This window comes from Lissotriton helveticus, chromosome 2_2, assembly GCF_964261635.1.
Source record: "Lissotriton helveticus chromosome 2_2, aLisHel1.1, whole genome shotgun sequence".
Taxonomy (NCBI): domain Eukaryota; kingdom Metazoa; phylum Chordata; class Amphibia; order Caudata; family Salamandridae; genus Lissotriton; species Lissotriton helveticus.
The window spans coordinates 15,751,855-15,764,563 of record NC_136060.1 but is presented as its reverse complement, the minus strand read 5'-3'; the positions used below and the strand labels follow the sequence as shown (position 1 = coordinate 15,764,563).

Below are 12,709 nucleotides of genomic sequence, written 5' to 3'. Positions count from 1 at the left end.
GATGTATGTCCCCAAGTGATACTGCTGAACATCACCAATGAAACAGAACTTCAGTCCCCTTTTTAGGTCAAAGCCTACCAGAGAGTGCAGCTGTATGGTTTGCTGAAGTCATCTTAGGGACATTCAAAAAGCTTCCCTGGGAATGTATCATGCCCATTGCTTACCATTGGCTTTGTTGTTTGTAATTTACATCCTTGCTTTCTATTTGCTGGCTCTATTTGTTTTAGGCTGTCCCGCTTTGGATTGTCCCTTCCCTTGCCCAAACCTTGTTTACTGTATCCTTCTGAGATCTCACTGTCTGTAAACAGTCCTTCAAATGTTGTCCTTATCTTTTCACATTTACTGTGCATTTAAACACAAAGGTCAAATGTCAGGCTCTATTATCCAAAGGAGCTTTGTGTTCACTTTCCTTTCTGTGACTTCAAAGTGAAAGCGTTTATAGGAAAGCAAAAGGAATGCATGGAGCCCGCTCGTTCCCCTCCTGTGCTCCAGTTTACAATGCAGCAACATTGCCCTTAAAATAGGCCTCCGGGTTGGAGTTGCATGCACATTTTATGGCAACAAATATTGCTGTTGCGGTTCTTCTATCAAAGTAATGTTGGCTTTTCCTTAATGTAACCCTCAAGTGAATGTCTAAGGACCTTTCTGTTTACAATCAGCAAGTCAGAGTACTAAACCTTTTTAACAATAGCACACATTTGCAAGCCAAAAAGTGTAACCTACACAACTACATTTAATGAGCAATAGCCTCAAAATGTGCAACACGTGCAGTAGCACCTTGCCATAAAAACCTAGACAACATGGATCACTGCTTTCCAGAACACTACAAATAGGAGCCTGGAAACAAACTACAATATTTACAATACAGCCTTAAACAGCCTGCTTGTTTCAAAACAAAGTTTTTATACTATTTGGTGGATGCATGTGTTTTCAACAATGAAATAGGTGAACATGTTTCAGTAAACAACAATGGCCTACCACCAGGGCTGGCTTTAGCACTGCTGGCATCTGGTGGGTCACTCCATGCCACTTTTCTATATGCCTCTCTACTGTACTCTGCAACATTGCACTCTATGCCACTGCACTGTATCCTGCACCACTCTACTCTATGCCACTGCACTCTACATCACTCTATGTCACTCTATTCCACTTCGCTTTGTGCCACTATTCAATGCTTATGCACTCTACTATGCACCATTGCACTCTACACCACTTCACTCTACTCTGAAACAGTCCACTGTTCTATGCCACTGCATTCTATGCCGCACTACAGCACTCTGTGCCACTCTATGCCACTGCACTCTATGCTGCACCACTCTACTCTGCACCACTTTACTCTAGGCCACTGCGCTTTATGCCACGCTACTCTAAACCACTGCACTCTATGGCGACTACTCTGCACCACTGCACTCTACACCACTATACTCTACTATGCAACACTATACTCCCCTCTATTTCACTCTGATCCGCTCTATTCTGCACCACTCTACTCTGGCATTCTACTCCACACCACTGCACTTAACCACTCTACTCTGCAAGACTGCACTCTCAGCCACTCATGCCACTCTGCACCACGGCACACTATGCCAGTGCATGCTACACCACTCTACACCATTGCACTCTGTGTCACTGTACTCTACACCACTCTGTTCTACTCTGCACCAATGTACCCTATGACACTCTATCCTGCAAGACTCTAACCTCTGCCACTGAACACAACATCATTCTACTCTGCACCACTGCACTCTATGCCACTGCATGTTATGCAACTCTTCACCATTGCACTTTACATCACTGTACTCTAAGCCACTCTGTTCTACTCTACACCACTGCACTCTATCCCACTGCTAGCTGCATCACTATACTCAGCACCATTACTCTGCGCCATTATACTCTGCACCACTGCACTCTACTCTGCACCATACAACTCTACGCTACTCTCCTGCACTCTATGCCACTACACTCTCCTTCACTCCACTCTGTAAAAAGAACTATTGATGGACAGAATGCAGAACTATGTCATGCATTCACCCCAGTACAGAGGTCTGGGCCTAAACCCATCGTTTTTTTGCTCACCATGCCATTCCAGTTTGGACCCAGCCATATGCAAATCAGTCTTGACCCTGCCCCCAATGGGAACAGTCCAGCCCGAACTGCCAGGCCAGGTCCTCCCTGGACAGGAAACAAGCATTCTAGGACCGGTTTCGGGATTTCACTCCTCTTCAGCCAGGATAGCTAGATTCCAGTGCATGGAGAGCACGGGACCCACATCTAGGGAAGAGGTGTGGCGCCGCGGCCAGGGCGACTGACGCTGGAATCTGGGGACCACGGTTCGATCCCCGGCTCCGGCGGCAGGTTAGCCCAGCACCATGTGACTCTGGGCAATAGCTCGCTTAATCTCCCCGACGGCCCCCAGCGCCTAGAGACCCTTACGGGTGATTGTGCGCTTTACAAATGTGGACTTTACAAATGTGGACTTTACATCTGAGCATACCTGTCCCACTTGGGGTGACAAATGCAAAAAGAACTATTGATGGACAGAATGCAGAACAATGTCATGCATTCACTCCAGTACAGAGATCTAGGCCTAAATCCATGTTTTTTCTGCTCACCATGGCATTCTAGTTTGGACTCAGCCATATGCAAATCAGTCTTGACCCCGAAACCGGTCCTAGCATGTTTCCGGTCCAGGGAGGACTTGGCTTGGCAGTTGGGCTGGACTGTTCACGTGAGGCACAGGGTCAAGACTGAGTTGCATACGGCCAGGTCTAAACTGGGGGGCATGGTGAGCAAAAGAATGATGGTTTTAACCCAGATTTCTTGACTGGGGGTGAATGTTTTGATTTGTTCTGCATTCTGTCCATCAATTGTGTGTCTTTTGCTTTCTCGCCCTAGGTGCGCCCAGACGTGGGTCTTGGACTCACTGTGCCACTGGAATCAAGCTATCCGGGCTGAAGAGGGGTGGAACCCCGAAACCGGTCCTAGGATGTTTGTTTCCGGTCCAGAGAGACCTGGCTTGGCAGTTCGGGCTATACTGTTCCCATGAGGCACAGGGTCAAGACTGATTTGCATATGGCCAGGTCTAAACTGAGGTGGCATGGTGAGCAAAGGAATGATGGTTGTAACCCAGATCTCTTGACTGGGGGGGGAATGTTTTGATTTGTTCTGCATTCCATCCATCAATTATGTGTCTTTTGCTCACTCCACTCTGTATCACTTCACTCTACACCACTCTGTTCTACTCTGTACCAATGTACTCTATGACACTCTATTCTGCAAGGCTCTACCCTCTGCCACTGAACACAACATCACTCTACTCTGCACCACTGCACTCTATGCCACTGCATGCTAAGCAACTCTTCACCATTGCACTTTACATCACTGTACTCTATGCCACTCTGTTCTACTCTACATCACTGTACTCTATCCCACTGCTAGCTGCACCACTCTACTCAGCACCATTACTCTGCGCCACTCTACTCTGCATCTACAAATTGGAGCTATTACCATTGATGACTGGCTGCTTTCTCCTTTTTCTTTTATTTGTGTCTCTTGTCTTGCAATAGACGGTCACCTGATGAAGGCTGACAAGCCGAAACGTGCATAGTCCTTATCTATCGCTTTGCTTCCATCGTCTTTCTTGTCTAATGCCATGTCTATGTCTGTTATGTTTTTAATGAATTTCTATGCTGCCATTGTATTTATAATCGTTTATTCTCTGAAAATGTAACAGTATGAAATTTAACAAAGTATAAAAAAATATTGACTCATAATAAAATGTAAGAATTTTTCTATTAATTTGGTGATTAGTCTTTTCCATGTGGGCTTCTTCCATTATTGTTTAGGTTATCTTCTTAGTCTATCCAGTGTTATCTTTTTACTTAGCTATAGACCTTTTTCAAACTCAAAACGGAAGTTGCCATGACTCTCTATGCCACTCTACTCTACCCTGCACACTTCACTCTACCTTGCACCACCCCACCTACCCTGAATCACTCAACTTCACTCTACTCGGAAACAATCTACTCTACGCCATTGTACTCAATGCCAATGCACTCTATTCTGCACCACTATGCTCTATGCCACTGCACTCTATTCTACAACACAGCACTCTGAGTCAATGCAATCTACACCAATACACTTTATGCCAATCTACTCTGCAGCACCGTACTTTACTCCACTTCACTCTAGGCCACTCTATGACACTATACTCTACAACACTGCACTCTATGATGCTCTACTCCATGAAACCCTACTCCACACTACAACGGTCTACGCAACTCCCTCTATGCCACCTGCCACTTTACTCCACCCTATTCTACTCCACACCACTCCACTCTACTCTACAACATTCCAACACACTCTATTCCACTCAGCTCTACAACATTCTACTCCCTACATGACACTCAATGCCACCCCATGACAATCGACTTCACTCAATTCTACAGCACTCTATGCGACTTCATAACACTCCATTCTATTCCACTTTATGACACTCCACGCCACTCTTTTTTACCCCCCTAACCTTTAGCCATGCTGAACAGTAGCCATGCTGGTGTGCAACATGGCTTTATCATATTGGCAAAGCCAATGCCCTTGCATAGGCAAGACCTATTGGTTTTGCCAATGCTTGTTGAACTGGGGGTTGGAGGCGTGTCAGAAGAACAAATATCTAATAACCCTCACTCCCCAAGCATCCCTCCTCCTAATACATCTTCTGACACCCATATTTGAATTAACGTACATGCTATGACACAACTGCAAGAATTCTCTTTTTATTCACTTAACATAAACGGACTTAAGGACTACGTCAACTGAAGAAAATGCTTGATAACCTGGCTGTCAAAAGAGTAGACAAAGTAATATTACATGAAACTCACAAATCCCAAGATGAGTCTGGAAAATGATCACTAGACTGACGGTGACATGTCTCGACTGCCCCTCGATTGACTCATGAAAATGACACTCACTACCAATAGCATCTGCTGTTTCTGAAAATTGGAGTGGCCATTGTCAGCTACTAAAACATCCCAGTCAAAATCTGGAAATCCTGGAAGGATCCAAATGGCAGCGACAAGTTTGTCAAGCTGAGGATACAGGCCCATAGCCTCCTGTGGTCCATCTATGCCCCTAATGACTTGACACTAGATTTCTTCTCCTTCTTAAGTAGACCATTGGCTGAATATGGCCTCTTTCCAATGATAATTGGAGGCAATTGGATTTGATAATAGATCCTATCGTTGACTGGTCCAGCCTTCCAGAAGGTAGCAACAATGACAACAGAGGATGGCTTTGTGACCTCCTAGATTATTATTATCTATTGGAAACGTGGCTATACCCATGTCCAAATACACATCCATCCACTTCCTGGTAGAGGACACAATCAAATGCACATCGTCAGACATTCTCATTTGTGGACATGCAAAGGGAATGATTACAGCTTAAATCAGATCACTGAAGAAACAACGGTCCAGTGATATAGTGGTCCACATAACAAGAACATAATTTGTATTTGTAAAGTGCACATTCACCGCAAAGGTTATTTTGGTGTTGATTAACAAATGTGTATTGGTACCCAACTCAATGGTACTCAGTTTATCGACTTCAGAGGATGAAAGGCTGAGTGGACACACTGGGGTTCGAACCTGTGACCATGAGGTCAAACGCAGTCCCCTACAGTGGATGCATTAGTCCACTAAGCCACCAGACCCGGTCAATCTGCAATTACCCCGATGGAGTAGGACACAAATGTTTAAAATGACGATCCTCTTGAGATTCAAATAGATCTTTGGCATGATACCCCAAGGAGTACCTTTCATACAAGTATGCAGTACTGAAGCTAAAACCAAGTGCTACATCTGGTAAATATGTCTGAAATAGCCGTTTACAAACTCCATGCTACTGCTACTGCTGAGACTGACAACGCTCAAACTCCACCATGACGTGCAAATCCTCTCTCAATTAGCCTATCATCTATGTGAGGACAATGAAAACCTGGACGGGGTAGAGATTGAGCAAAGTATAGAATGGAATGTGACTGGTGTGCAGGTGATTTACCACAATCAAATGACAGATCCTGGTGAGCAAACTAACTCAGTTCTAATGAATTATTTCATAATATGGGTGCATAGTCATAAAGAACAACACGGAACTTGGCAAATCGCAACATTGGAGATATTAGCAAATTCAACATTGCCAGTTCTTCAGACTGAACAATGGCGTTACCAGTCGCACTGAGTCTGCGTATCATATATATCTAGAGCAATGAGGAGGCTACAAGAAAGTGATGCCTGGCCTTTACGAGTCATTCACAGAAAATGTATCTTCCAGCCAACCAGGAAACTACTGCCCTCTCGATGGCAGGTTAACCTGTAAAAAAACATATAGGGAGAAAGACTGGACCGAACTCCTCCGAGCACATGACAGAGGATTAAGAGAAGCATGTCTTGAGTTTAGTTCCTTTAGAATCCTTCATGATGGGCATTGGTTCTCTCTTAGGCTACACAGAGCCAGTGTGTCTCCTGACCCTCGATGTTGGAAATGAGATCATCCTTTAGGGGATACACTGATCATTCTATGGATCTGCCTTGTCCTGCTGACTTACTGAGGGTAATTTTGGGTACACCAACGATCAACAAGCGGAATAACCATAATCCCCTTGATTGAACTTGCAATTCTTCATGAAACTGCTGAGGTGAAAGATATGAGCAATCACAAGAAAAAATGGTTGAACACAGCTCTAGCAGCAGTAATGCGAAGTATATTGAGACATTGGAAATCCAGAACACCTCCGACCTATCAGGAATGGATTGAACCATCGCTTCGACTGCGACCTAGGAAAAAATCATTTATAAACTGAACAATCAGTCCCACACTTCTGACAATATATGGGACCTAGACCTAAAACAACAAAGATACTACTCTCACCAGCAAGTCTCTTATCGTGGTTTCTTTCAACAGACAATTGTAGCATTACATTAGTGCTGAGAGCTTATAGTGTGTGATATAAACAAGTTTACATAATGACACCATGAAACTCTTTGTAGGCACCCTTTATAACTCTTCCTGCCCCTTCTCGCATCTTACTTAACATAGCCACTGAACTCTAATTGTTTGTGACTATACCCCCTTGACTTCCTTTAAAAACAAAAGTATGATTGTCTCAGGGAGATTATTGTATTTTTCCATAGGCAAATGTATTAACAGAGAATTTACAAACAAAAACAGAAAATGAAAGTGGAACATCCAGGTTAATTAACCCTATGCTACGTCCAGCAGTTGAGTCTATGTCAAACATTTTAAGAACTATAAATACCACAGGTTTGATGGGGACAGCAACAATACAAGGCAACACTGCTGGCCTGGATTCAGCTGTCAGCGTCTATCTTTGGCAAAGACCCAACAGGCTGAAGGATTTGAGCTGTACGGTGGACCAGGAAGATAACTTACCCCGACTACATGGGGCTAAAATTGAGGAAAACACAGGGATGAGTTTTGCTACGCTAGTATATAAATATATATATATACTTAGGAACCGTTATCCAGTTAAATATATTCTATTAGTAGGCAAAATTCATAGTTCCATGACAAAGAAAAGCATGCTTGCAGTACATTTTAAAATAATTAAGCATCATTTCTAATGCTCCGAGGTGTCTATGCAGCTCTCTATTAACACAACAACTAAAGAAACGCAACGTATAAAGCCATTTCTTTCCTCCAGCTACTGTTTAGAAGTGAGATCTGCGTTTGTGGATTTTAATTGCCCAATAAGCTGGTCCCCAATGCACATCAAAGGGCCACCCTCCCCTTTTTATCATGATTTTGACTGCCCTCGTCAACCAGAGAGTTTAAAGTATGATCAAATTTGTTCTTCAATCACATGGGCTCTGTTCATAAACTATTCTGTGTGCTGCCTCATCCAGCCTAAGATTCCTCTATGTCTTTGAAATGTCTTCAAGAGGGATTTACAAAGACATCTTTGATTGCAAGCTGGCCCCGGGGATAGACTTTATCAGCACTTACTCTGCAACTCCGCCGAGGATAACAGGTGACATGGTCCAGGGCTGGCGTGCGTTGTTTATGCCGCCGCCACGCCGGAGCCATCAAAATCTCATCAAATCTCACAACAGCCATTGATGCCTCTTAACTTTTACTACAAGATCCCTTCTTTGCCATCAAAGCCGACATCAAAACACAGCTTTTATTGTGATTAAACTCTTCTTTAAAGTTTAAGCTAAACATCACACAGCCTGTTTGCATAATTTATACGAGTTCTGAATAATGAAGTTTTTATAGGAGGAAGGCAACATTGTCCAAGGTCATTTCCATACAGTTTAAAAAATAAACACACAAAAAAATAATGATTTTGCAAACGGGCGAGCAGACAATGGCAGCCGACCAACGACACACACACAACAACATGGGACTTACCATTCTCGCTGTCGGACTTGTTCTCGTGCTCGGTGTCCGTCAGGGTGAGGGCGGAGTTGGAGCGGCTGGAGAGGCAGGAACTGCGGCCGGATTTGACCCCCCTACCCCACAGTCTCATGGCATGTTCCGGGGACATGACTCCTTCATTTTCGGTGTCCGCGTCCGAGCCAGCACTGATGGAATAGCCTCTGTGGGGGAGCCCCATTTCTGCACAAAATGCCAGTCCTCGGCGGGTTGCAGGTTCGCAAACTCCTAACTGCCTGAGGGTGAAATTCTGTCCTGGTTGGGGAAGAAAAGAAGGAACGCGAGGTGAGAATATTTCGCAGAGCTGCAGTGTCAACACATTTTAGCTGTACAGGTGTCTCCGGTGTCACTAGAGGTGTTTTTTCTTAAGCATGGCTTGTGTTATGGACAAGTGGGTCCTTTTGTCTCAAGCACTTAGTGGAGTGCTTTCTGCATTCTTGCACCTGAGCGGTGTTTTGTAAACCATTCAAGTAGTTAAGGACTGCTCTCAGGTGGCACGGAAACCCAATACTGGAGTAAACTGAGCCAGGCCTATTCAAATGACGAGAAGGATTACTTAGAACTGACAGCTCCAAAGTGTGAAAAGCAAGCCAGGTACTGCCACATTAGGCGGCAAAGCTACAAGCAGGTTTTGTTTAATCATAAACATCTCTGAGTGAATGAGAAAAGGCATTCCCTCCAGATGAAGCTATTGACAGGTAAATTAACTCAGGGGAAAAGTGACAGATTTCCCCTAGATTTGCACGACCTATTCATTAAAATATGATCTTTATTTTGCCCGACTGGTATGCTTTAAATTACAATTTGCTAATCTGTCGGTTTCAAGAGTTTTTACCTTCAAAATTAAAATGTGAGATTTACTTTTATGTGAATTATATTTTGTCAAACTGTCTTATTTTTAAACAGGGCAATGTCTCAGACTTTGTTGGAGGTCTGTTAATTATGTGCTGTTATTAAATCCTCACAGTTGTTCAAGACATGACTAGCAGAATGTTGTCTGCACTAGCCATAGAGCTGTCTGAACATATTCATATTTAGTAAATTGGACAAACTTACTTTCTGAAGCTGAAATGTAATATTGTACTTGTCAACCTAGTGATCTCTCGTCTAAGAAGCACTCAAGAAAAGTGTTTGTAGTAAATGTGTGTGTGCAGTAGCAAGTCAGTGTGCTTGGAGACAAGTTTATTCAAAGTAAAAAAAAAGTCCCATTGATACCCATCCCCACCTAAATAATTTCAGAGCACACCGGGTTTCCTGGAGTGGTGGTAGTGTATGTAATAAGCAAACATATATATGTAATTACACAAGAGTCCCTGGCAGCACTTTCGGCTGTCTATGATCCAACGTTCGAAAAGAAACTTCAGAAAAACACCATGCTTGTGCTACCTCCATTGCAGTCAAGAAATGGCATTTTCAAAAGAAAAAAATGTAAATGTAAAACCAGGGCGCCCAAAAAACATACAAAATGTATGAAACAAATGAATCTAAGGATAGCAGTAGGAGTAATCTCGCCGTATTATACTGAGTGTCCAGGGGACGCAATGTGTCTTAGCCCCCACTTGTTGGAACTCCTGAAACACTATGGATTGCACGAGAGGCTGCAGATGCTTGCAAGAACTCTTTGGTACTATGGAATGTGTATGTGCTCAACCTTCACCCAAAAGAACCCAAGGAGACATTTCCCTCAGTGCCTGGGGGCATGTCATGTACATAAGGGAATGCCTTTGTTACTGCACCTGGGCCAGATTACAACTGGTGGAGCTAAGGCAAGAACGATGCCAGTCAGTATGTGCACTGATTGTGCTGCACATAGTAAATGACGCACACTGAGTTCATGCCCCAAGAGAGGAGATGTGGCCCAGTGGCTACAGAAGGCGGCTTTGGAACTGGGAAACCAGGTTCACTCCTATGCGAGACATGCAAGTGTAACGTGTGGTTCTCATGTAAAAGCGCTTGGTTCTTTGAAACTCTCTCTCTCTCTTTGGTATGCTCTCGCCAGTCCAGGGACACATTGACAGTTTACGCCTGCACGTGAGCGTGCATTTTTTCCTGTAATCTCAAGCCGTCATGTTTCACACCCAGTGCACTACATATAGGTGCCCCCAGTGCAGAACATAGCCGTGTACCAAATTATTGTGATCTGGCGCCAAAAACAATCAATTCCTGCAACGTGTTGTAAAGCGATTGGAGCATCTTTCCACGACTCATTCAAGCAAACAGAAACACCTTAAAATATTTGCAATTTATAAAGATTGAAAATATACATAGGCACACAACAGCAACAATAGTGTAGAATTGTGTAAGAATCGGGTGCAGATTCACAGCAATACAGTCTACTACATACAGAAGCTACATTTTCTGTGAGTGGAAGTGTGAACACCTACAAGAAATGTAAGTGCCGCTCACACACACCATGTTTTTGGGTCTCAGTCTCAATGTTGGAGAAGAGGGAATGAGAAAGGGGAGATAACCAGGGAACCACGGACCTCTCCCGTAACCATGTTATTGTTCCTCATCGTCCAGAGAGGCCTTTAATGTTTACACAGACTCTATTCTTGCAGAAGTGACACATCAACAAGATCTGGTTTGCAATAAACATTTCTCTTATGAATGTGAAATGTCTTATTCGTATGCTTAAAAATGCATCCATGAGATGGAAAGCTATAAATGCTCCTATTTCCCCTGTATGCATGAGTAGAGGATAATGAAAAATGCAATCACCACCGCCGATTGCACAGTGATGAGTGCACATACTGCTTTATAAATGTGAGGGACGTGTTTGCATGTGTCCCATACAATTTTCTTCTATCCATTTCCTCCCGTTGGAAACAAATCTGCATGTAATCAATCCCTCCATGCACTGGGAGTGCACGTTTCTGTATCCATCTGCACTTCAATCACCACCCTGGCAACGATCTCCCTTCAAATTCAGGTTTATTTTCTGAAGCAAGTGTTCTTTTCTTAGTCTTAATAGGTCATGGTATCAAAACTGCTCCATGTAAAACATCTGCTTTTGTCATGACATTTTTAGGTTGATCAATGTCTCTCCCGGTGGAATGGCACTATCTATCTATCTATCTATCTATCTATCTATCTATCTATCTATCTATCTATCTATCTATCTATCTATCTATCTATCTATCCATCCATCCATCCATCCATCCATCCGTCTGTCTATCCATCAATCCATGTCTGTGTGTCTGTCTGCCTGTGTCTGTTTATTTATATGCCGTCATCCATCTGTCACTATCCGTCAGTATGTATGTAAGTGGTATTTGCATAGCGCAAACCTAGCCAAAACTTCAGCAGCTCGCTGTACTGGGTGAAAATGATAGGAGAGGTAACTGGATTGGAACTGCATTGTGATGTAGCGTTCCTTAAAGAGCTGTGCCTTCATACTTTTTCCTAAAGTAAGTCATCTATCTATCTTTTCACTCTATTAGTGTCTCTTGGTGCAAGAGAAGGAAAAAGGTTAGCAAATACGTGGACAACAGCTGCAGCTACCTGGACGACTTAATTAATCGGCAGTTCTTAGCTTATTTACTAAAGAGTTGCAGCCTGATTCATCAAGCAAAATTGCGCCCGCAATAGCTGTGAAAATGCAATTGCGGGCGCAATGTCGAAAATCGGCATTCATTATTAAATCGCAAACACATAATAGCGAATTCGCAATAATAATCGCACAATCCCGCTAGCGAATCGGAAAATGCGACTATCCACGGATTATGGGAAAAAAATAGCGAATTCGCTAAACAATCGCAATCGGTATTCATGAACTACCGCAAATAGAGAAAAATCCGAATTTCGCTGTTTGCGCGGCGCTATTTAAGGACAACTCAAAGCAGGTGGTAACCATAAAAGCCATGGGAATTTTTTTTTCAAAAAACTGTTGGCCAATCATTAACCGGTTCAGGGTTGACCAATCACACATAAGGACATTCAGCAGCTGCATTCGGAGTTCCACAATGCCGGGAATGTACATGGTCGTGAGGCGCCGAAGGCTACAGCGAGCAGCACGGAGGAGACGCCAGATCCAGGAGAGGATATTCCGCCAGCGGGTGACCTTGCTGGGCCAGACAAGAGAGCAGATATATGCTAAATACAGGCTAAATGGGGAAATGATCATCCAGCTCATACAAGACCTTGACCCCCTGATTCAGCACCCAACAAGGCGTACCAATGCGGTGCCTACACATGTGCAGGTATTGTGTAGCCTGCACCTCCTGGCCTCTGGGAGCTTCCAGGGGATAGTAGC

The 12,709-nt window shown here is 43.7% G+C and overlaps 1 protein-coding gene across 2 annotated transcripts in view; it reads right to left on the bottom strand.

Annotated features, from left to right (window-relative positions):
- The window catches only part of TENM3 (teneurin transmembrane protein 3), a 1,441,545-nt gene that overhangs the window by 777,412 nt on the left and 651,424 nt on the right, over positions 1-12,709 (bottom strand). For both annotated transcript variants that reach the window (XM_078677989.1, XM_078677990.1), the window contains exon 5: positions 8,431-8,709. In XM_078677989.1, coding sequence (XP_078534115.1) covers positions 8,431-8,709 — 279 coding nt within the window. The remainder of the gene's footprint in view (positions 1-8,430; positions 8,710-12,709) is intronic.